Source organism: Epinephelus fuscoguttatus, linkage group LG8 (genome assembly GCF_011397635.1).
Source record: "Epinephelus fuscoguttatus linkage group LG8, E.fuscoguttatus.final_Chr_v1".
Lineage (NCBI taxonomy): Eukaryota > Metazoa > Chordata > Actinopteri > Perciformes > Serranidae > Epinephelus > Epinephelus fuscoguttatus.
The window spans coordinates 44,373,165-44,395,811 of NC_064759.1; the positions used below are offsets into that span (position 1 = coordinate 44,373,165).

The 22,647-nt window shown below is 42.7% G+C and overlaps 1 protein-coding gene across 6 annotated transcripts in view; it reads left to right on the plus strand.

The window, feature by feature from the left end:
- LOC125892840 (uncharacterized) overlaps nucleotides 1–22,647 on the plus strand; it is a 130,173-nt gene that overhangs the window by 13,349 nt on the left and 94,177 nt on the right. For 5 of the 6 annotated variants that reach the window (XM_049583131.1, XM_049583133.1, XM_049583135.1 and 2 more), the window contains exons 2-3: nucleotides 19,363–19,551; nucleotides 20,735–20,893. The exons of the other annotated variant lie outside the window; for it this stretch is intronic. In XM_049583131.1, coding sequence (XP_049439088.1) covers nucleotides 20,849–20,893 — 45 coding nt within the window. In that variant the 5' untranslated portion in view covers nucleotides 19,363–19,551; nucleotides 20,735–20,848. The remainder of the gene's footprint in view (nucleotides 1–19,362; nucleotides 19,552–20,734; nucleotides 20,894–22,647) is intronic. 6 annotated transcript variants of the gene reach the window in all.

Sequence of the window (22,647 nt, forward strand, 5' to 3'; positions counted from 1 at the left end):
ATGACCTGGCCTCCACAGTCACCGGACCTGAACCCAATCGAGATGGTTTGGGGTGAGCTGGACCGCAGAGTGAAGGTAAAGGGGCCAACAAGTGCTAAACACCTCTGGGAACTCCTTCAAGACTGTTGGAAAACCATTTCAGGTGACTACCTCTTGAAGCTCATGGAGAGAATGCCAAGAGTGTGCAAAGCAGTAATCAGAGCAAAGGGTGGCTATTTTGAAGAAACTAGAATATAAAACATGTTTTCAGTTATTTCACCTTTTTTTGTTAAGTACATAACTCCACATGTGTTCATCATAGTTTTGATGCCTTCAGTGAGAATCTACAATGTAAATAGTCATGAAAATAAAGAAAACGCATTGAATGAGAAGGTGTGTCCAAACTTTTGGCCTGTACTGTATATCTTTATTTGAAGAAACGTTAGCGTTTACTTTTTTTTTTTTTAGCTAATACCTAACGTTATGTACTCTGTACAAAAGTGCGCTCAGTGCAACTGCACATTTAAGAGCTGCATGCCAGGTATTCACACTGTACTTCTTTTAAGAATTCAAATGTTCACATGTTACTAGGTAAAATGACTTTGTGTCTGCAACAAAAAAACAAATCTTAACACCATGCACATGAATATGCTTTTGTTTTGTTATTGCTACACCCACAGGTTATGTTGGACGTGGGAAGTTCGGAGAGCTCCGGGTGATTCATTCTGAGGATCCCCACCCTGGATTTTGCAGCCAGCTCTGCCACCTGCAGTCTGGATGTTTTGACTGAAGAAATAAAAAAAGCTGCATTCTTTAAAAGACTCATTTTATTTATATATTTTATATATGTATTATATATTCCTTTCACACATCACAGGGAAATTGTTACAACAAGTGCTTATCCTGTAGTGTGAATGTGCGTTGCATGTATGTGTGCATATGTGTGTCAACTAACACATGAACAGGACAAGCAGCAGTGCCAGGCAGATATCTACAGAGCCTGCAAGCTGAGACACACAATAACACTGAGGCAAGGCGAGGCAAGTTTATTTGTATAGCACATTTCAGACAAAATGCAACTCAAAGTGCTTTACATAAAAAATAAAATGATTTTATGAACGGACAACACACAAAGCAACAGTACATCGAAGAGGATTCAATACTATGTATAAAACAACTTTTCAACCAGGATTCCTAAAATACAATAGGAGAGGTCATGAGAAGAGAGGCTCCAGGCTGCAGTCATGTTTAACACAGGAGAGGTCGTGAGACGAGAGGCTCCAGGCTGCAGTCATGTTTAACACAGGAGAGGTCATGAGACGAGAGGCTCCAGGCTGCAGTCTTATGTTTAACACAGGAGAGGTCATGAGACGAGAGGCTCCAGGCTGCAGTCATGTGTTTAACACAGGAGAAGTCGTGAGACGAGAGGCTCCAGGCTGCAGTCATGTTTAACACAGGAGAAGTCGTGAGACGAGAGGTTCCAGGCTGCAGTCTTATGTTTAACACAGGAGAGGTCATGAGACGAGAGGTTCCAGGCTGCAGTCATGTTTAACACAGGAGAAGTCATGAGACGAGAGGCTCCAGGCTGCAGTCATGTTTAACACAGGAGAAGTCGTGAGACGAGAGGCTCCAGGCTGCAGTCATATGTTTAACACAGGAGAGGTCATGAGACGAGAGGTTCCAGGCTGCAGTCATGTTTAACACAGGAGAGGTCATGAGACGAGAGGCTCCAGGCTGCAGTCATGTTTAACACAGGAGAAGTCGTGAGACGAGAGGCTCCAGGCTGCAGTCATATGTTTAACACAGGAGAAGTCGTGAGACGAGAGGTTCCAGGCTCCAGTCATATGTTTAAAACAACTTTTCTACCAGGAAAATCTACCAGGATTCCTAAAATACATTACAAAATACAACATTGCGTTTAAAAGACGTTTAAGACAACTATAGTGTCAGACGCGAGCTTTACAAAATACAATATTATGTTATAGTGTCAGGCGCGAGCTTTTATTCTGAAATTTAGAAGCTCGGGGGGGCGTGGCTTCTTTATCACCAGACGAGAGGTCATGATACGAGAGCCATGAGACGGGAGGCTCCAGGCTGCAGCCATACAGTCTTGGGAAAAATGCGTGCAGACTCAAACGCCAGTTTTTATGGTAGTCGGTAAACGCATCGCCAGAGAAGACGTCGTACGATGTACAGACGTTATCAGGAAGCACGAACAGACGCAGCAGCATCAACAACAACAATATAGAGGTGGCAAAAAGGAGAGAAAAGGAGACCAGCGGCCGCATTAAATGGTATGTTGTGTATAAACGTATTTATTTTGTGTGAGCTGGCAGTAGACTTGACTCTGTGTGTGTGTGTGTGTGTGTGTGTGTGTGTGTGTGTGTGTGTGTGAAGTGAGGTAAAGTAGGCTAAGTATGATTGTAACATGCAGTGTGTCTGTTTAATCTGAACTGAAGACCTAACGTAACGTTATAAAAGTGAGTGAACGTTAACATGATGTCACTGTTTTTATATCTGTCATTGGTGAAGCTGTAACGTTAGCCTGAGATTACCAGGTGATGACATTGTTGTGGCTCTGTTTTAGAAAAGGAGGAGGTGGAAGACTCCTTAGGTAGCATGGGATTTTCTTGGAGGCATAGGGACCTGAGACTGTGTTAAAATAATAAATAAATAATAAGTAAATGGTTAATAGTTGTGTGTGTTAACTGCTGTATTTTGTGTCGGGCTGGCACCACTGCTGTGTGGGTAACCAATGAATTTAATAGTTATAGATGCAGACTATCTGATTAGATAATGCCCTATGTCACTGTTTTGTATGTCACTGTTGTTAGTGAAGGTGTAACTTGTTATATTAGATTACGATGAGATGACAATATTATCTCTATCTTTTGTGAGTGCACTTTATAAATGTAGGCTATTCTTTGATTTTAATAAAGTAGCATTTTGTTGATGTTGTTTAGCCTTACTGATGCTGTTGCATGGGGGATACAGTTATTTTTATTGTATGAAAAAATCATCTGCAGTAGAAAGTTGCACTTTGGAAATTTGGTTTGGTACAAAGTGGTACATGGTCTGAAAGGTTTACGGACCTCTGATGTAGCACATTTCAAACAGAGGGAATTACATAGAGCATGTAAAAAAGAGCACAATGACTAAATTATATAAGTACATTACCAAAACTGATGTTATTTCTTTAAGAAACTATTCACTTACTATTGGCTCTGTTCTTGCATTTTTTTCTCATGTTCTCCTCTGCTCTTATTCTACCCAGGTTCCTGAGGCGGAGGCTACGGATGTGGATGAATGAGGGGATCACGGTGATGTCATCCCTTTTTTTGATTGCCACCTTTTGTGTCATAAATATCAGTTCAGTATAGGACTGACCCAAAAAATTCAAAGCTTCGAGGCTTCGTTTGATGGCACGGGATTCAATTGTGAAAAAAAAAATTCGAAGCTTCGGCGCTTTTTTTCCCGTTTTTTTGGGGGAGGCCTTAAACGCAACACTGCCAGTCCGCTACTGACAACGAGCGCACTCAGAGCTGCTCTGAGTCTGGTGTCAGAGACACTTCTCATGGTCTGAGTTGCGCATCTGTTTGATTGTGCTGCAGTGTGCGCCGAGGGTTTTAATTTAAGGTGCTCACAGACTCGGGCACACTATAAGCGGTGCGGTCATTCAGGCTTCCATAGTTGAGCGCACTTCCGCGTTGTAGTTTCCTGTAAAAATGTCCGTGAAACACTACATTACCCCCAAGTCTTGCGCGTTTTTGTCATGGCGATGTGAAAAATACATGCCGAGCAGTGTTTTGAGTGACACTGGTGCGCGGAGCGGAGTCCGCGCGGTCGTAAAATCTGAGCTTTGCGCGCTTGCGGACGGCCGCTTTTAGTCTCCACGGAGTCCTCCCCCCCCGGTCGTTATTGTCGAAGGCTTCAAATTAAATTCGTTTTGAGCTCTGAAGCTTCGAATGTCCAACAATGGATTCGAAGGTCAGCCCTAGTTCAGTATTCAGTTATGAATTGAAACCTTTGACCAAAAAAAGCCATCCTAACTCAAGCTAATAAGATAGATAAGATATTTTTGTCTTCCTCAGTGGATGGATGGTTGGTGATGTCATTCATTTGTTTGATTGCAACCTTTTTTGTAATAAAAGCTGGTCAAAATACATGAAAAAGTACTTGTCCCCGTTTTTTAATTTCATAATGATAATATTTAATGATTTTTCACCACCGCACTGAAAATGTCCCCAGTTTTCATCTCAGAAATCTGGTCACCTTAATGTTACTGTTAAAGAGACAATGTGCCACAGGGACATTGAGCTGCTAGCAGGTAGCCTCAGGCCATATTATATACCGCGTGACTTTACACACGTGATCGCCATGTGTGTTTACATCCCCCCAGAGCTGACGCGGAGACTGCATGTAAGGCTATTCATTCCACTACAGCCAGACTACAGAACCAGCACCCACAGGCTTTTCTGCTCGTATCTGGGGACTTTAATCATGTAATCCTGGACCGTACATTGACTGCCTTTTACCAGTTTGTTGGTTGCTCTACCAGGAAGAACAGGACCATTGACCTACTTTATGCCAATATTAAGGATGCATACACAGCCTCACCCCTGGCCCCACTAGGTAGATCAGACCACAACCTTGTCCACCTGCAACTACTGTACAAAGTATTAGTACAGTGATAGCCTGCTACAACCAGGCCCTTTGGGAAGTGGTCTACTGCTGCTGAGGAGGCCCTCAGGGACTGTTTTGAATCCACCAATTGGGCTGTGCTACAGGGAGGACACGATGAGGATGACATCAGTGGAATTGCAACCTGTCTAACGGACTACTTGAACTTCTGTATGGACACAGTGGTTCCGGTTGGAACAGTATGCTGCTACGCAAACAACAAACCCTGGATAACCAGCAAGGTTAAAGGTGTTCTCAACAAGAAGGAGAGGGCCTTTAGGAGGAGGGATCAGGAGGAGATGCAGAGGGCACAGTGCAAGCTCAGGCTGTGCCTGAGGGAGGCCAAGGAAGCACACAGGAGGAAGCTGGAGAGCAGGTTACAACAGAACAACATGAGAGAGGTGTGGAAAGGCATGAAAACCATTACCGGCTGCAAGCAGTCCAAGGACGGAGCAGCAGAGGGAAACAGAGAGCCAACAAGCTCAACACTTTCTTCAACCGCTTCAACGGCATGCATGCCTCCCCCAGGTCCCCCTCCTCTGGCTGGTGGCGCTCACATCCCACCTTATGAAGACACTTGAGCGGCTCATACTCCACCTCATCCGCCCTCAGGTCCAGCACGCCCAGGACCCCCTTCAATTTGCCTATCGGGAGAAGGTGGAGGTCGAGGGCGCTGTCCTGTTTCTCCTCCACAAAGCGTACTCCTTCCTAGACAAAGGAAATGGCTCACTTAGGATCCTCTTCTTTGACTTTTCCAACGCATTCAACACAGTCCAACCCCTTCTCCTGCAGGAAAAACTGTCCAAAATGTGTGTTGACCCCTCCATCGTGTCTTGGATCACAGACTACCTCACTGACAGGCCACAGTTTGTCAGACTGAGAGGCTGCACATCAGACACTGTGACCAGCCGCACAGGAGCACCACAGGGGACTGTGCTCTCCCTCATTCTCTTCACCCTGTACACTGCCGACTTCCAGTACAACTCGGACACATGTCGCATGCAGACGTTTTCGGACAACACTGCCATTGTGGGGTGTAACAGGGGAGGCAGTGAGGAGGAGTACAGGAACACTGTGGAGGACTTTGTGAAATGGTGTCGACTGAACCAGCTACAGATTAACGCCACCAAAACCAAGGAGATGGTAGTTGACTACAGGAGGACAAGTCCCCATCCGAAGCCAGTCTCCATCGAGGGGGCGGAGGTGGAGGTAGTCAACTCCTACAAGTACCTTGGCCTGCAGCTGGACAGCAAGATGGATTGGTCTGTAAACTCAGACCACCTCTACAGGAAAGGGCAGAGCATGTGTTACTTCCTGAGAAGGCTGGCTTCCTTTAACATCTGCAGGAAGCTACTGCAGATGTTTTATCAGTCTTTGGTGGCCAGCATCCTGTTCTATGCTGTGGTGTAGTGTGGAGTGGGGGCATCAAGAAGAGGGACAGCCTGAGACTGGACAAACTCATCAGGCGTGCCAGCTCTGTGGTGGGCTTGGAACAAGAGTCTGTGGTGGCAGTGGCAGAGAGGATAACCATGGACAAACTGCTGGCTGTTTTGGACAATGACAGCCACCCTCTGCACACTGCCATCAACTCTCAAAGGAGCACGTTCAGTGGCAGACTGCGGCCACTGAACTGCTCCACTGACAGACCAAGAAAATCCCTTGTCCCCAGAGCAGTCAAACTGTACAACAGCACCTGCACTAACTTTTTATCCCAATAGACTAATTTTTAGCCACTTTAAGCCCCTTCTGCCACTCTACAGTACATAGTATATATATTTTTTTGTGTCTACACTTTTAGTCTTGTATTTTATCTTCCTTGATTTTATATTTTAAGTATTATTTTTATTGGGATATGTGTGTGTTATGGAGCAGCTGCAAAGTGAATTTCCTTCGGGATCAATAAAGTATCTATCTATCTATCTATCTATCAATCAATCAATTTTATTTATAAAGCCTAATATCACAAATCACAATTTGCCTCACAGGGCTTTACAGCATACGACATCCCTCTGTCCTTAAGACCCTCACAGCGGATAAGGAAAAACTCCCCAAAAAAACCCCTTTAACGGGGAAAAAAAACGGTAGAAACCTCAGGAAGAGCAACTGAGGAGGGATCCCTCTTCCAGGACGGACAGACGTGCAATAGATGTCATACAGAACAGATCAGCATAATAAATTAACAGTAATCCATATGACACAGAGAGAGAGAGAGAGAGAGAGAGAGATGCAGGTAATGACAGTAGCTTACAACAACATTAATGAAAGTAATAATATTATAGTTATAGTTCTGGTTACTGCGGTACAATATGTTGAAAGTATGTATTAATACCTGGCAGTATACATGTGTGACAATAATCATATGTGTATAATAACAGAAGAAGTATGACTAATGACTAATGACTAATGATGGCAGCAGCAGCAGGAGGCATCTGGCGGGACCACGGCAGCAGCACAACCACACACGTCACGCTGTCCAGGCACTGCTGTGATATGAGTTAATCTGAGAGACAGTGGAGCACAAAGGCTCCGGAGAAGAAGCCGAGTTAGTGACATCCAGAATGGCCGGGTTAGCTAGATGCAGTAATAGGATACGAGAGAGAGAGAGAGAGAGAAGGAGAGAAGGGGCCCGGTGTATTATAGGGGGTCCTCCGGCAGACTAGGCCTAAGTCAGCCTAACTAGGGGCTGGTACAGGGCAAGCCTGAGCCAGCCCTAACTATAAGCTTTATCAAAGAGGAAAGTCTTAAGTCTAGTCTTAAATGTGGAGACGGTGTCTGCCTCCCGGACCGTAACAGGAAGATGATTCCACAGGAGAGGAGCCTGATAGCTAAAGGCTCTGGCTCCTGATCTACTTTTGGAGACTTTAGGGACCACGAGTAACCCTGCGTTCTCAGAGCGCAGTGTTCTGGTGGGATAATATGGCACTATGAGCTCTCTAAGATATGACGGAGCTTGACCATTTAGAGCTTTATAAGTTAACAGTAGGATTTTAAATTCAATTCTGGATTTTACAGGGAGCCAGTGCAGAGAAGCTAAAACAGGAGAGATATGATCACGTTTATTAGTTCCTGTTAGTACACGTGCTGCTGCATTCTGAATTAGCTGGAGAGTTTTTAAGGACTTACTAGAGCTACCTGATAATAGAGAGTTACAGTAATCCAGCCTTGAGGTAACAAAAGCGTGGACCAATTTTTCTGCATCTTTTCGGGTCAGGATAGGCCTAATTTTCGCAATATTACGCAGATGAAAAAATGCAGTCCGTGAGGTTTGCTTTAAATGAGAATTAAATGAGAATTAAAAGACAAATCTTGATCAAATATTACTCCTTATCTATCTATCTATCTATCTATCTATCTATCTATCTATCTATCTATCGCAAGGAAGGCAAGGATTCATGCCTCCAGTTATTCTTGAATTTGTCTCCATTGCTTTGTGAACAGGTCTTGTCTATGTCACATTACACGATTGTGGAGTCATAAAATTGTGCCATGACTTGGCCGACAGACACGACACACTACACGATGGTTCACACCAATCATCCCCAGTCGTCTTTCACGACATGTGTGATGTCATCGGGTTATTCTTGTCCTATTTCTATTACTTTTACTATTATTTTAGTCACTGTGTCTGTTCATGTCCCAGCCGAAATGTTATAGTAACGTATAAAGCACCAGCAGATGGCAGGAGCTTCATTTGAAGTACCGTACACAAAACATACAAGTCACTGAATCCTCCACAACAAGTTCCTATTTAAGGTCTATTTAGAAAATGGAGGGATTCTCTCAGCCAAGGTTATAAGGGGCTTTTAATTTGAAAAAGGTACAGGAAGTGTTGAGTTTGAAATGACGGCATGATGCATTAACTTTATAAAGGCAACGGGAGCTGAGAAAAAGTAAAAATATAAAAATACAGCGGTATTAATAAACAACGGTCCTTTTATAGTGTAGTTTGTTTCAAATGAAGCTGGTAGCCTCTGCAGTTGTGGTGAGTAAAAGCCCCCCCACTGTTTTTTTAATTGTCTTAATTTATGTTCGTCTCAGTTATGAAGAAATAACATTGTTTGCTAGCTTGATGCTAATGGCGGTACTCAGCGGGTTGACAAAGTGCCTCTGCTGTTTCCTTTTTACTCTGTGTGGTAATTTCCCTAGAGGAAATATTAAAAAGGCTGGGGTGTTACCCTACAGTTGTCTATGGCAGCAGCTAACTCTGTTTCTATTGGTCAAAGTGATGGCTGTGATGGGAATAATTGTGAACGACAAAAAGAAAATCAAACATGCTAAACTTTCTGTTAGACAGAAAGTTTAGCCTCTTTATTTATTTTTTGAAATAAAACTTGGTTAAATGATTTCAGTGTGTGTATAAGTACTTTTTGAACATTTTGAGTAGGGTTGGGTCGGTATGAGAAAAAAAACGGTCAAGTTTTTGTGAGAAACCGCATCAAGTCAGGGGGAAAAGTAGCTCAGTCCATAGGGACGTGGGTTAGGAACCGGAGGGTCGCCTATTCGAGTCCCCGTCCGTACCAAAATATGGAGCATGGACTGGTGGCTGGAGAGGCGTCAGTTCACCTCCTGGGCACCTCCTGGTTTAGCATTGCCGAGGTGCCCTTGGGCAAGGCATCGATCAGGGCGCCCCCTCACTCTGACATCTCTCCACTTTGTGCATGTATAGGTCCTGTTTGTGCATGTGTGTGTCTTTCGGACCTCTGTGTAATTGACAAGCAAGAGTGAAAACATTGAATTTTAATTAATTAAGTAAATAAAGTAAGTAAAGTAATACCGGATTTCGCCATTTGGGCGTGCAATTGACTCATTTAAAATAAGAAACGACCATAGGACAACAGAGTGACAGTAACACGTTGTTTCTGTTATTCCTTACAAATAAATTTGCAGGTTTAGCTTACTCAATCAGCCTAAATTGTCCGCCATTATCGACTCTCTGTCACTGTTAAACAAACTCCAGGCTACGGTAGAGGCCTCAACGCATGCGCACTCTCACCCTCTAGCTCAGTCCTCAACCCACCCCCACCCCCCTCTCTCTCCTGCTCGCTGTGCGCTTGGCGGAGAGGCAGACACAGGCTGTAAAATGACATATGCGGTTCGGTCGGTCCAAGACGGAGTACCGAACCGAATTGGTATTACCGAGAACCGACCCAACCCTAATTTTGAGCACATTTCAACAATACCATGATAATAATGATAACCGTGATAATTCTGGTCACAATAACCGTGATATGAAATTTTCATACCGTTACATCTTTAGACACACTACACAAGATGAAACGATGAATTGTCGCTTATGACGCTAATTGTCATTTATGATCCATGCCGACACTGTACATTACTGCATCGGGCTAGAATCGGGCCGATATTGTGTAGTGTGTACCAGACATAAGGAGCATTGATGGTGAGAGTATGAAGGGTTTTTCGGGGTCAGTGGACACAGGCAAGAGTGGTCGTGCATTCATGATGGTTGTGACCTCTGCCATTAATGTGCAGAGCACTTCATGGGTTGTGCGAGTGTTTTTCTTTATAAACGTTGAATCAAGAATTCTTCTGGCAACGCTGATCACACCTTCCCAAGAGCCTCCTATATGAGACACATGGTGGATTAAATTCCCAGCTCTGTTTTGTTTATCCCAAGCTTTTTGCAAACTCTAACAAAGTTGGTGCCCCAATCGGATCGGAGCTGCTTCGCAGTGCCTCTGACTGCGAAAAAACACCACAGAGCATTTATACAGCTGGACAAGTCCATAGACTCAATTACCTCAATGTGCACAGCTCCCGAACTTAAACAGCTGAACCTGATGGCCCACCTCTTGCTTTCTGCTTGTCCTCCTCTGGTGCGTCGGGTCGTGACAGACCAGGGGCCAAATACATCAAGCCCAACATATTTAAAAGGAGGTTTTGAGTTGTTCAGGCGGGAGGTCCACCATGCGTTGTTCTTCCAGCTTCTCACGCAGCTTGCAACAGGTTGTGCATTTAAGGAGTACTGGATTAATCAGCGTCATACCTCCTAAGATCCACAATCCTGCTGCCCGGATTGCTCCTTCAATCAGGCCTTGGTGTTCCACCTGCTCATGATGATGTCGTGTTAGCAGTAGGGAGATGTGACTATCTTTTGGCAGGAATATTGGGTTCTTCTCTGCACTTGCAAGGTGAGAGTGCTTCAGTTGGCCTCTAACACAAATGAGGTCATCCTCCATAGTCGGGCTGAGTTTCTGCAAGGGACTGTTTTTGGATTTCCCTTTGTTAGCTCGGTGGGCCAACAGCTCTTTTGCAAAAGCTGCACTCTGTGTTGCTTTAAAGAAAACCTTCCTTGCTTGAGCCATTTCATCAGGAGTACGGGGTAAGTCACATTTATGCCAGCCTGCACATTTGTTGTTTTGGTTTGAAGGTTTGTAGGATCTTGCTATGTGAATGAGGAATGCTACTCCTCTCACTAAGGAGGCAAAGGAGGAGAAACGTCGAAAGCGCTCAGAGGTAAGTATCTGTTCATATAGGTAAGTAGCACAGGTTTGAACCAGTGGTCAGATTTGTGAGTCCTTTTCAGGTTCGATGAGCTTGAATGTGTCACTTGTTCTTGGATTTTCTGCAGGTGACTGTTGCAGGAAGTAGGGTTCATTGAACCAAGATGTCTGCACCAGGTGGGATACAGGTAAGAATCTTGAAACATGGTCTGCAGGGTTTTCATCCAGGTGCACAAAGTGCCACTGATCAGACTTCGAGGACTGGTGGATATGTTGGACTCTATTGTGGACGTATAGAACCACTTTGACTCATTACAAATGTAGCCAAGCACTACTTTGCTGTCCGTGTGGTAGCTTGTGGCATCCAACATCAGGTCCATCTCATCCTTTTATTTGTTATAGTGTACCGTGCTCCTGGCCCGTATTCTGAATTTGTATCAGAATTCTCAGAGTTTTTATCCAGTTTAATTCTTAAATCAGATAAAGTTACAGTGGTGGAAAAAAGTTTTCGGACACCCTTAAAATTTTACACAATCTCAAATATTATCATGAAATATTTGTGGAAAAATCTTTTTTGTGTTTCAAAAGGTGTGGCTGCATTAGACAGATACAAACAAATACAAATTATATTTTTTTGTTTATTGTTTACAAGAAAAACTAACAAAACTAAATTCTTGACAGTTTCAATATGTCAGTTCTCAACATTGTCGGTATCAAAGTCAACAAATAACAGAGAATGTGTTCAAAACTGAACAAAAAATAAATAAACCATCACATCATCAAATTAATATTTAGTAGTCCTGCCACTGGCACGTAGTAGAGCTCTAATCCTGGCTGGCATGTTCCCCACCAGCCTTTCACACTGTTGAGGGGTAATCTTGTCCCATTCTTCTTGAATTACTGCTTTTAATTCTTCTAAATTATTTGGTTTATGCTTTGAAACAGACCTTTTGATAATCCACCACAGATTTTCAATGGGGCTCATGTCTGGGGATTGAGCTGGCCACTCTAAGACCTGGATACTGTGCTCCTGCAGCCAAGTTCTACTGGCCTTGGATGTGTGGCAAGGGGCATTATCTTGTTGAAACATCCAGTTTTTACCTCGACGGAACAGTGCACGTGCAGAAGGGAGCATGTGGGTTTAGAATGGTACAATACTTGGTAGAGTTCAATGTGCCATCACAGACAGTGAGATGACCAACACCAGCAGCACTCATGCATCCCCAAACCATGATACTGCCTCCACCACGCTTGACAGTAGGTACTGTACATGTTGGAGATAATGCTTCGCCTGGCCTTCTGCGTACCCTCACATTAGTAGGAGGAAGATAAAGCTGGAAACTGGACTCATCTGACCACAAAATCTTCTTCCAATTCCTGGCTGTCCAGTTCTTGTGTGCCTGGGCCCAACGACGCCAGGCTAACCTCTGTCTCTCATTGATCAGGGGCTTCTTGATAGCCTTATAGGACCTTAAGCCATGATCTAAAAGTCGGCCACGTACAGTGCGGGTGGAACACTGGACACCAGTTTGGTTTGACCACTGCTGCTGAAGCTCCCGTGATGTCATTCGGCGAATTTGCCTGCACATGCGGATCAGGATGCGGTCATTTCTTGCTGAAGAAACCCTTGGACGCCCAGATCTTGGTTTGTCTTCCAAGCTCTTGGTTCATCTGTATTTCTGCAGAGTGTATCCAACTGCTGAAGGACTGCATCTGCACTTCCTGGCTATCTGGCGGCAGCTGTACCCTTCCTGGCTGAGAATCTTTATCTTAAGGCGTGTTTCCTGCGTTAGGTTCCTTGTTTTAGCCATTTTTGTGTCTGAAGAACTTTCAAATGTGCTGGCTTTATGTAGACACGAAGCTTGGCAACAAAAATTGTGTCTTTTAATAAAAAGAACGACCTTCATCACTGGTACCAAAATGACCCAAAACTCAAAATTTCTTATGTATTTTTATGGAACCAATCAATTTTAAGTTTTTAATGGCTTTTAAGGATTTATTTAGTATTTTGGCTGTGACTGTACTAAAAGAAATTGCACTTGAAGACCTAATAGTGATTCTTAATGCAATATTTCACAAATGCATGGGGTGTCCGAAAACTTTTTTCCACCACCGTATTATTGTAGGCGATTTTAACATTCATGTCGACGTTGATAATGACTCCCTGGCTACTGCATTTATCTCATTATTAGACTCCATTGGCTTCAGTCAGGGTGTACATGAACCCACTCATTGTTTTAACCATACCCTCGATCTAGTTCTGACGTATGGAATTGAAATTGATAATCTAAAAGTCTTTCCACAGAATCCCTCGCTATCGGATCATTATCTGATTACTTTTGATTTCTTTTTACTCGATTACACGCCACTCAGCAACAGTTACTATACTGGATGTTTATCAGATAGTGCTGTCGCAAAATTTAAGGAAAAGATTACTCCGCAGTTAAATTCAATACCAAGTCCTTCAGTAACAGAGGTTTCCTGTGCCGACTTTAACCTCTCCCGAATTGATCATTTTGTCGATAGCGCCGCAGGCTCGCTGCGAACAACACTTGACTCTGTAGCTCCTCTTAAACAGTTAAAAAAGCAAAGAAAGTTCGCTCCTTGGTGGAGCGGAACTCTCAAACCCGTGAGTTAAAACAAATATCACAAAAATTTGAAAGGAATTGGCGATTAACCAAACTGGAAGAATCTCGTTTAATCTGGGCAGACAGTCTCAAAACTTATAAGAGGGGCCTCCGCAATGCCAGAGCAAACTATTACTCAGCATTAATAGAAGAAAATAAGAATAACCCCAGGTTTCTTTTCAGCACTGTAGCCAGGCTGACTGAGAGTCAGAGCTCTATTGAGCCTTATATTCCTTTAGCCCTTAGCAGTAATGATTTTATGAGCTTTTTTAATGACAAAATTCTAACTATTAGAGGCAAAATTCATGACCTCCTGTCCTCAGATAGTACCTATCTAACCTCAAACACAGCTGTAAAACCTAATATATATTTAGATTGCTTCTCCCCAATTTCTCTTCAAGAATTGACCGCAGTGATTTCTTCATCTAAATCATAAACGTGTCTCTTAGACCCCATCCCAACTAGGCTACTTAAGGAGGTCTTACCTTTAGTTAACACTCGTATGTTAGATATGATCAATCTATCCTTATTAACAGGCTATGTACCACAGTCTTTTAAGGTAGCTGTAATTAAACCTCTATTAAAAAAGCCCACCCTGGATCCAGAGGTGTTAGCCAACTATAGACCAATATCTAATCTTCCCTTTATGTCAAAGATCCTTGAGAAAGTAGTCGCAGACCAGCTGTGTGATTTTCTCCATGATAATAATTTATTTGAGGAATTTCAGTCAGGATTTAGAGTGCATCATAGCACTGAGACAGCACCAGTTAAAATTACAAATGACCTTCTGATTGCTTCAGACAAAGGACTTGTCTCTGTACTTGTTTTATTAGATCTTAGTGCAGCGTTTGACACTATTGACCATCAGATTCTGCTACAGAGACTGGAACACTTAATTGGCCTAAAAGGTTCTGCACTAAGCTGGTTTAAATCTTATTTATCTGATTGTTTTCAGTTTGTTAACGTTCATAATGAATCATCCTTACGTACCAAAGTTTGTTTTGGAGTTCCGCAAGGTTCTGTGCACGGACCAATCTTATTTACTCTATATATGCTTCCTTTAGGTAACATCATTAGAAATCACTCTATAAATTTCCATTGTTATGCGGATGATACACAGTTGTATTTATCGATGAAGCCAGAAGAAAGTAATCAATTAACTAAACTCCATAACTACCTTAAATACATAAAAACTTGGATGAGCACCAGTTTCCTGATGTTAAATTCAGACAAAACTGAAGTTATTGTTCTTGGCCCCAAACAACTCAGAGACTCTTTATCTGATGACATAGTTTCTCTAGATGGCATTGCTCTGGCCTCTAGCACTACCATAAGAAATATTTGATTAAGATTTGTCTTTTAATTCTCATTTAAAACAAACCTCACAGACTGCATTTTTTCATCTGCGTAATATTGCGAAAATTAGGCCTATCCTGACCCGAAAAGATGCAGAAAAATTGGTCCACCCTTTAGTTACCTCAAGGCTGGATTACTGTAACTCTCTATTATCAGGTAGCTCTAGTAAGTCCTTAAAAACTCTCCAGCTAATTCAGAATGCAGCAGCACGTGTACTAACAGGAACTAAGAAACGTGATCATATTTCTCCTGTTTTAGCTTCTCTGCACTGGCTCCCTGTAAAATCCAGAATTGAATTTAAAATCCCACTGTTAACTTATAAAGCTCTAAATGGTCAAGCTCCATCATATCTTAGAGAGCTCATAGTGCCATATTATCCCACCAGAACACTGCACTCTGAGAACGCAGGGTTACTCGTGGTCCCTAAAGTCTCCAAAAGTAGATCAGGAGCCAGAGCCTTTAGCTATCAGGCTCCTCTCCTGTGGAATCATCTTCCTGTTGCGGTCCGGGAGGCAGACACCGTCTCCACATTTAAGACTAGACTTAAGACTTTCCTCTTTGATAAAGCTTATAGTTAGGGCTGGCTCAGGCTTGCCCCTAGTTAGGCTGGCTCAGGCCGAGTCTGCCGGAGGACCCCCCTATAATACACCGGGCACCTTCTCTCCTTCTCTCCTTCTCTCTCTCTCTCTCTCTCTCTCTCTCTCTCTGGTATTCTATTACTGCATCTTGCTAACTCGGCCATTCTGGATGTCACTAACTCGGCTTCTTCTCCGGAGCCTTTGTGCTCCACTGTCTCTCAAATTAACTCATATCGCAGCGGTGCCTGGACAGCGTAATGTGTGTGGTTGTGCTGCTGCCGTGGTCCTGCCAGATGCCTCCTGCTGCTGCTGCCATCATTAGTCATTAGTCATACTTCTACTGTTATTATACAATATGTCACACATGTATACTGCCAGATACTAATACATACTTTCAACATATTGTACCACAGTGGCCAGAACTATAACTATAATATTATTACTTTCAATAATGTTGTTGTAAGCTACTGTCATTACCTGCATCTCTCTCTCTCTGTTACTGTTAATTTATTATGCTGATCTGTTCTGTACGACATCTATTGCACATTTGGAAGAGGGATCCCTCCTCAGTTGCTCTTCCTGAGGTTTCTACCGTTTTTTTTTCCCTGTTAAAGGGGTTTTTTTGGGGAGTTTTTCCTTATCCGCTGCAAGGGTCCTAAGGACAGAGGGATGTCGTATGCTGTAAAGCCCTGTGAGACAAATTGTGATTTGTGATATTGGGCTTTATAAATAAAATTGAACTGAATTGAATCCTGGATGACATCTGCCATCTCTACTGCTAAGACAGCGGGGCACAGTTCAAGCCGTGGAATTGTAGGCTTGGTTGGGGGTGCTTGCTTTGCCTTGCCCATAACGAATCTTACTTGGACTTGTCCATCCTCCCGAACTGCTTTCAGGTATGGGTATAGGTAGAGTTTGGCTGTATCCAAATTTTGTTACTGTTAAACCTTCCCCACATTTTCCCGGGGTGTACAGTATTACCGTGACTAATTAAAAATCACTTTGAAGGGCTCAGGGGGAGTCGCCAAAATGTTGGCTTACGCCTATACTGTTTAAGAAAAACAGAAAAATAAATAACAAGGCATGACTGAAAATGGGCATATATAATCCTATCCTGAGAACATAACAGGATTTGAAAAGTTCACTCTCTCCAAGTCTGAGCTTTTCTGTCCATTAGAACAGGCTACTCCTCATTGAAAATGAAATAAAAACAAACTATAATGATAATTATAGGAACATCCTATGCTTCAAAACTATTCAAGGTTTTTCGCCAGAAAAAACAGCATGTTTACTTTTTTCCAGCTGGAGCAGGGCACGTAGTGGATTGACAACTTTGCCTGCGGTGCTGAATAGGCGCGCTGATGGAGAGCTCATGGCACAAACGTGCAGGTACTTACGGGCAACCCTCGACATCAAAGGAAAACACCTGGCTCCATCACATTTCCAACAGAGAAGGGGGGTCTTCGTCTCCCTGAATAACAGGCTCGCGACAACAGGCAGTTATCTCTGCTCCTGCTCGCTCCTGTATGGTGCCGACAGGACCTGCCACCGCATCAGCTTTTCTGGGAAGGAGACTGCCCAGAGTCATCTTTTTTTGGGTGGTTCAGGTTGTGCTTCTCCTTCCTTCACTCAGATGGCCACTGGACCTGCTACTGCTGCTGCTTGCAGAAGTTATTAAGTTGTGTGGGGTTTTTTTGGGATCAACTCGCTTGACGCGCGACTTGCCATCTTCTCTTTCTCACGTCCGAGCTGTCACGTGACAACGTCACATCCAAAAACTTTATCAAATGTCATCTCCTGAATCAACAGTTAAGAGAAACATTATAGCCTACTATTAATTTTAAATTGTAGTAAATTTAAAACTCAACCACACATAGGCTACGTAGGTGATGGACAAGCATTCATTATTTAGGCATTAAATAAATTATATTTAGTAGTGTATTAGGCTCCTATAGGCCTATATACGCAGCAGATTTTTTTAAATGACGGTAATGAAACTGATACCATTGTTATTTTTAGATAGAGTGGGATACCTTATTATTGTATTATCGCCCAACCCTACTGGGATGTGCTTGGCAATGTGATGGAGATGAGGCTGGTGTAGGACTGCGCTTGGGGTTTGAATCTCAGATCGGTTGTTTAGGGTTTCGTGGCACTCAGTGAGTGGTGGGAGAGAGATGACTAATTCGCCATCCAATGGCTCGATCTCAAATTAGGGCTGGGTGGTATGACAAAATTTTCATATCATGGTTTTTTAAAAATCATATCGGTTTCACAGTATTTGATGGTATTTTGCACGGGTTCAGCCCGCTTGACATGCTGCTGTGTTGTGCTATTGCCCACTCAAGTGCTGGAATTTGTTATTTGCGTAAGGCTGATACCAGTGCACAGGGAGAAAGCTGCTTACGGTTGTTTTGAGATTAGACATATTCACTGTTGCGTTCCATTTAACCCTTGAAGATTCAGATTTTTCGTCTGCAACTACAGCATGCATTGCCTCAGAGTCTTTCAACATTTGTGCCTCCACCTTAGCCTCTTGGCTAGCATGCTCTTACCTTGGCAGCTTCTGTTTTAGCCTGGGCATGAGCTGCGCTTGCCGATGATGCCGATGTCCTGCTACTCCTAGCACTGGTGATGGACAGTGTTAGACGGACCTGTCAAAAGTTGAGAAGATTGTGACACAGTGAAAGATGGCGACTGTTGAGGGCGCGAAGTGTCCATCATTCCACTCTCAACGTTTGGACTGTTTTGAGGTAGTAGCTGGCAGTGCCGCTGCTGGCCACTCGGGTGCCCTCAGCCTAACTGCTTTGAAAAGTTTTACACATTCTGCATTTATGTTCCACAACAGAAGAACTATAGATGGGCATTTTTTCAGCAGTTGCAGGAGGCTCTAAAAAGGTATACATGTCTGCATTACCTGGTTGCAAGGTGGTTAAAAAGGTTATTATATGACAGCTTCTTAGCAAGTCCTGCATTGATGCTGATGACAGCAAGACCGCTTCAACATTCCTGTCCCATTGTTGAATGCAGGTATGTCTTAATGAGTTTAAGTTTAGAAAAACTGCCTGTGTTAGTAACTGTAGCCTAATAAAACAGTGAGTTTGCTCTCCCACTGCGCTGTGCTCACTGAACCACCGGCAGCACAGCTCTAACTGCGTTGTGTCTGAGAGGGCCTTAACTGAGAGAGTTAATGCAATATGTATGATTATGATTGATGATGATCATATTGGGCTGTTTTGGTGTTCTTTCCAGCACTGGTGCCCCAAGCACAGTGTGTGATGCGTGTGGCTGTAACGGTGGCAATGATAGCTAGATCATCTAGTTTCCATGTCAAGAGTGAGGCTTCATGCTCAACTTGTGTAGTGTTTTGCTTTGTTTTTACATCAATCCTGTTTCAGGCTTTTGTAACTTGAGCTTGTAACTATTTCTTAGTCCAAAATGTCTGTCTAAAATTAAAATGACTTATATGTCTTAAGGCCAAAACACATCCACACTTAATGCTACGCATCAAAACAGCCCGCATCAAAAGAGCTGCCCCTATTATTACCAGCGGTGGCTAGATGTGCATTGGTGCTCCTGGATGCCCCGGCCTGTGACACTTCATCCCACTGTCCTGTTTCCAGCCCCACTGCCCCTGAATTAAACACATTTTTTTCCCTACTTGCTCTCTGCTTGTAGGCTATATACCGGCTTCCAAGGCAGCTAGACTCCTCTGCTCACCACTGATGCATAAACAGGACTCTGTTGCTGTCTCTTGTATGTCGAAGACTGGATGAGTTGGTGAGGTCAAGAAATATCCTGAGCTGTGTGACCATCAATCCCATCGTCATAAAGAAAAAGGGAAAACAAAACATAGCCCATTACCTGGTAAGCTCTAGCTCTGAGATTGTATATTTTGGTGAGAAATAAAGTTTAATTTGTTGGCTGTCCACATATGATTTGAAGCTAATGCAGATGTGGAAGAAGCACCGATTTTTTTTTAGAAAAAGTGGTAACAACTGTGTGTGGTCCTCCGTTGATGTGCTGCAGCGCGACGCATACTATTGGTGCTGGGGGATACACCTGACACGTGTTATATGACTCGCTGCGCTGCGGTGGTGCCAGTGTGTTTTCAGTGTAGTTACACAAAACAGTCACGAGACAGAATATTGATATTTTTTTTTCTGCAGATGTTATTTTGAACATGTACTGCTTGTGTTTTTAAATAGAATAACACTTTATACACAGTACAGCATTGTATTTCCACTGATTATTATTGTGCATATTTTAAGTTGTTGGTGTTGGTGTTTGTTTTTGCCAAGAAAAACATTAAAGGTCCAGTGTTTACAATATAGGGGATATATTGGCAGTAATGGAAAATGATAAGTATGTTTTCTTTAGTGTACAGTCACCTAAATAAGAACTGTTGTGTTTTCCTTAGCCTAGAATGACCTGTTTATATGTACATGGGGAGCAGTTCTTCATCTACAAAGATCACCATGTTGCTCCACTATGTTTCTACAGCAGCCCAGACAGGACAAGCTAAGCACTGGCTATAGATGGGGCCATGTGCGTATTAGTGTTTTTACTGGTTCAAACCACTGGGTCAGTTTGTTTTGGAGAGGAAGACACCTCTGCGGATAATTTGGCTCCCAGTAAAAACCTTCTGAATGTCTGGATATTAAATTATCAGAGACAAAAGGTAAACACAAATTTGCAGGCACTGGGCTAGCAGCCTGTCTGCCACATGCTGGACAATGTAGGAGAAACACTAATTTGTAACATGAAACTGTTTTATTCATTGTTTTTACTGTTTTTAATCAGTGGGTCTTTTTGTTTTGGAGAAGAAGCAATCTCCCTTAGTAAAAACCTCCTGAACAATGAACACTGAAGGAATTCTAACCAGAGGGAGTTTCAGCTGGTTACAATCTGCAGTCCTCACCACTAGATGCCAATTAATCCCCCTAAATCTGACACACTGGACCTTTTTAAGAGAAAAATGTCCTACATGGCCAAACACTACATGGCTCCTCCATGTTATGTTTTCTAATTCTTGACTCCCCTCTTCCAGGACAGAGCGGTGGAATTGACATTTCCACACCTGTTGACATATTAAGCGAAAGCATCAAAGGCAAAAGAAAGAGGCTTTCATAATTCATGTGGCCATTAGTACCTGCTGGGAAAGATGAGTACAGACAGACCCAAACGGAATATCATCAAAAAAAAATATGTAAGTGACATTTCCTTTCTCTCTATGGTTCATACACTGGCTTAAAAAAAGGACCCACTATACTGACTTCTTCAAGAGTTATGTTTTTCATCATAGTACCACAGTGGATGTAATCAGGATTTTATGACACTAATCAAAATATTAAATTAGACATATCAGCAAAAACAAATCTGTACTAATTGCCCTGAATTATTAGAAATATAAATCCCAAAATCTACAGATTTTTAGTCAACTTGTAGAAGTGGCATATCTGTGGGACAAAAATGTCCCTTGAAATAAACATTATTTTCATAGGATTAATATGTATGAAATGAATCTGATTTACAAAATATTTTGATCTGCTTTCATTTTTTTCATTTTTGAAATTGCTCTGTGCCACAAATCAGCCTTGTCCCAGACAAGAATTCACAACTTCAAACAATTAAAAATTGTGTTAAAAAACTTCAAAATCAAAAACTAACAGTATGCACTGATAACGTCAATGTAAAATGAACTGTCATTATCATCTTTGTTGTAAATATATTTTTTGTGAAAAACTCTTAAATGATGCGTCCCAGATTTTTGTCAACTTTGTCTGATTTCAACAATAACATCCTTTAGTTAGACAAAAAGGGATTAGCCATATCACAAGGTCTCCGGTCTCACTTCCTGGTTTCCAAAAAGGTGAGAATGCTGCTCAGGTACTGGTGAGCTTCCTATTTTTTGATAGATTCATTCAATTAAATTGCTACTTAGTGTGTCTCAACAATAACAGGTCAATTCTGTAGCCCTTCTAAATCCAAGAATTATGGTTTAAAAATTAGTATTTTAATTTTATAATGAGAACTCGTAGTCACTCTGAGAAATAAAATGGCTCCTCACTATGACTGCTGTGAAATTAATAAATCTAGAAATTTGGTCAACTCAGTAAGATGTCACATCTAAAGATATTTTTTGGGGCATTTTAGCCTTTAATTGATAGGACAGTCAAGCGTGAAAGGGAGAGAGAGAGAGAGAGAGAGAGGGAGTGACATGCAGCAAAGGGCCGCAGGCTGGAGTCAAACCCGGGCCGCTGCGGCAACAGCCTTGTACATGGGGCGCCTGCTCTATCCACTAAGCCACCGACGCCCCAAGATGTCATGTCTGTCATATTTTATTTCTGACATCCAGCATGTACGCTATTTAAGGAGCTGTGCACATGCCCCATCTTTAACAGCCTGGAAGATCCGAGGTCAAGTGCTGGGTGCTACTCTTGTGTCTTTTCTGTGCCAGCTTTCAAGAGCAGTGGTGGCAGCTTGCGTCTGAGGTTGCTAAGCAACCTCAAGAAGCACCATATCATAGCCAGTTTACTTGAATTTAATGCAGAGCTGATCTTTTTCCAGGCAGTGATTGTGTGTCCTGTTGTCCATGGGACAGATGTAAAGCTCTGACACCCCTGCACTAAAATGATCAACTTGATCTCCATATTTATCACAGACTGATATTTACAAATGAAGAGAAAGATATGTACCAGCTGTGATTGGTTGCTCCTTGTGACATGACATGGGATGCGTGCTTCTGCGTCCCAAAAGTTGAACTTAGATTTAGGAAACAGAACCATACATACACATGGTTTTATAATTCTGACAAAAAGAAGGTGTATGTCTGTCTTTGTCCTTACATAGTCCTGAATATACATCTGACCCCTGGTTGGGGGTTGAATTGGCCGGTCTCAAGCCGGCTGATGGTGTCTGCAACTCAGCTAGTCAAATCACCAGTGGCTGGTTTAAGTATGT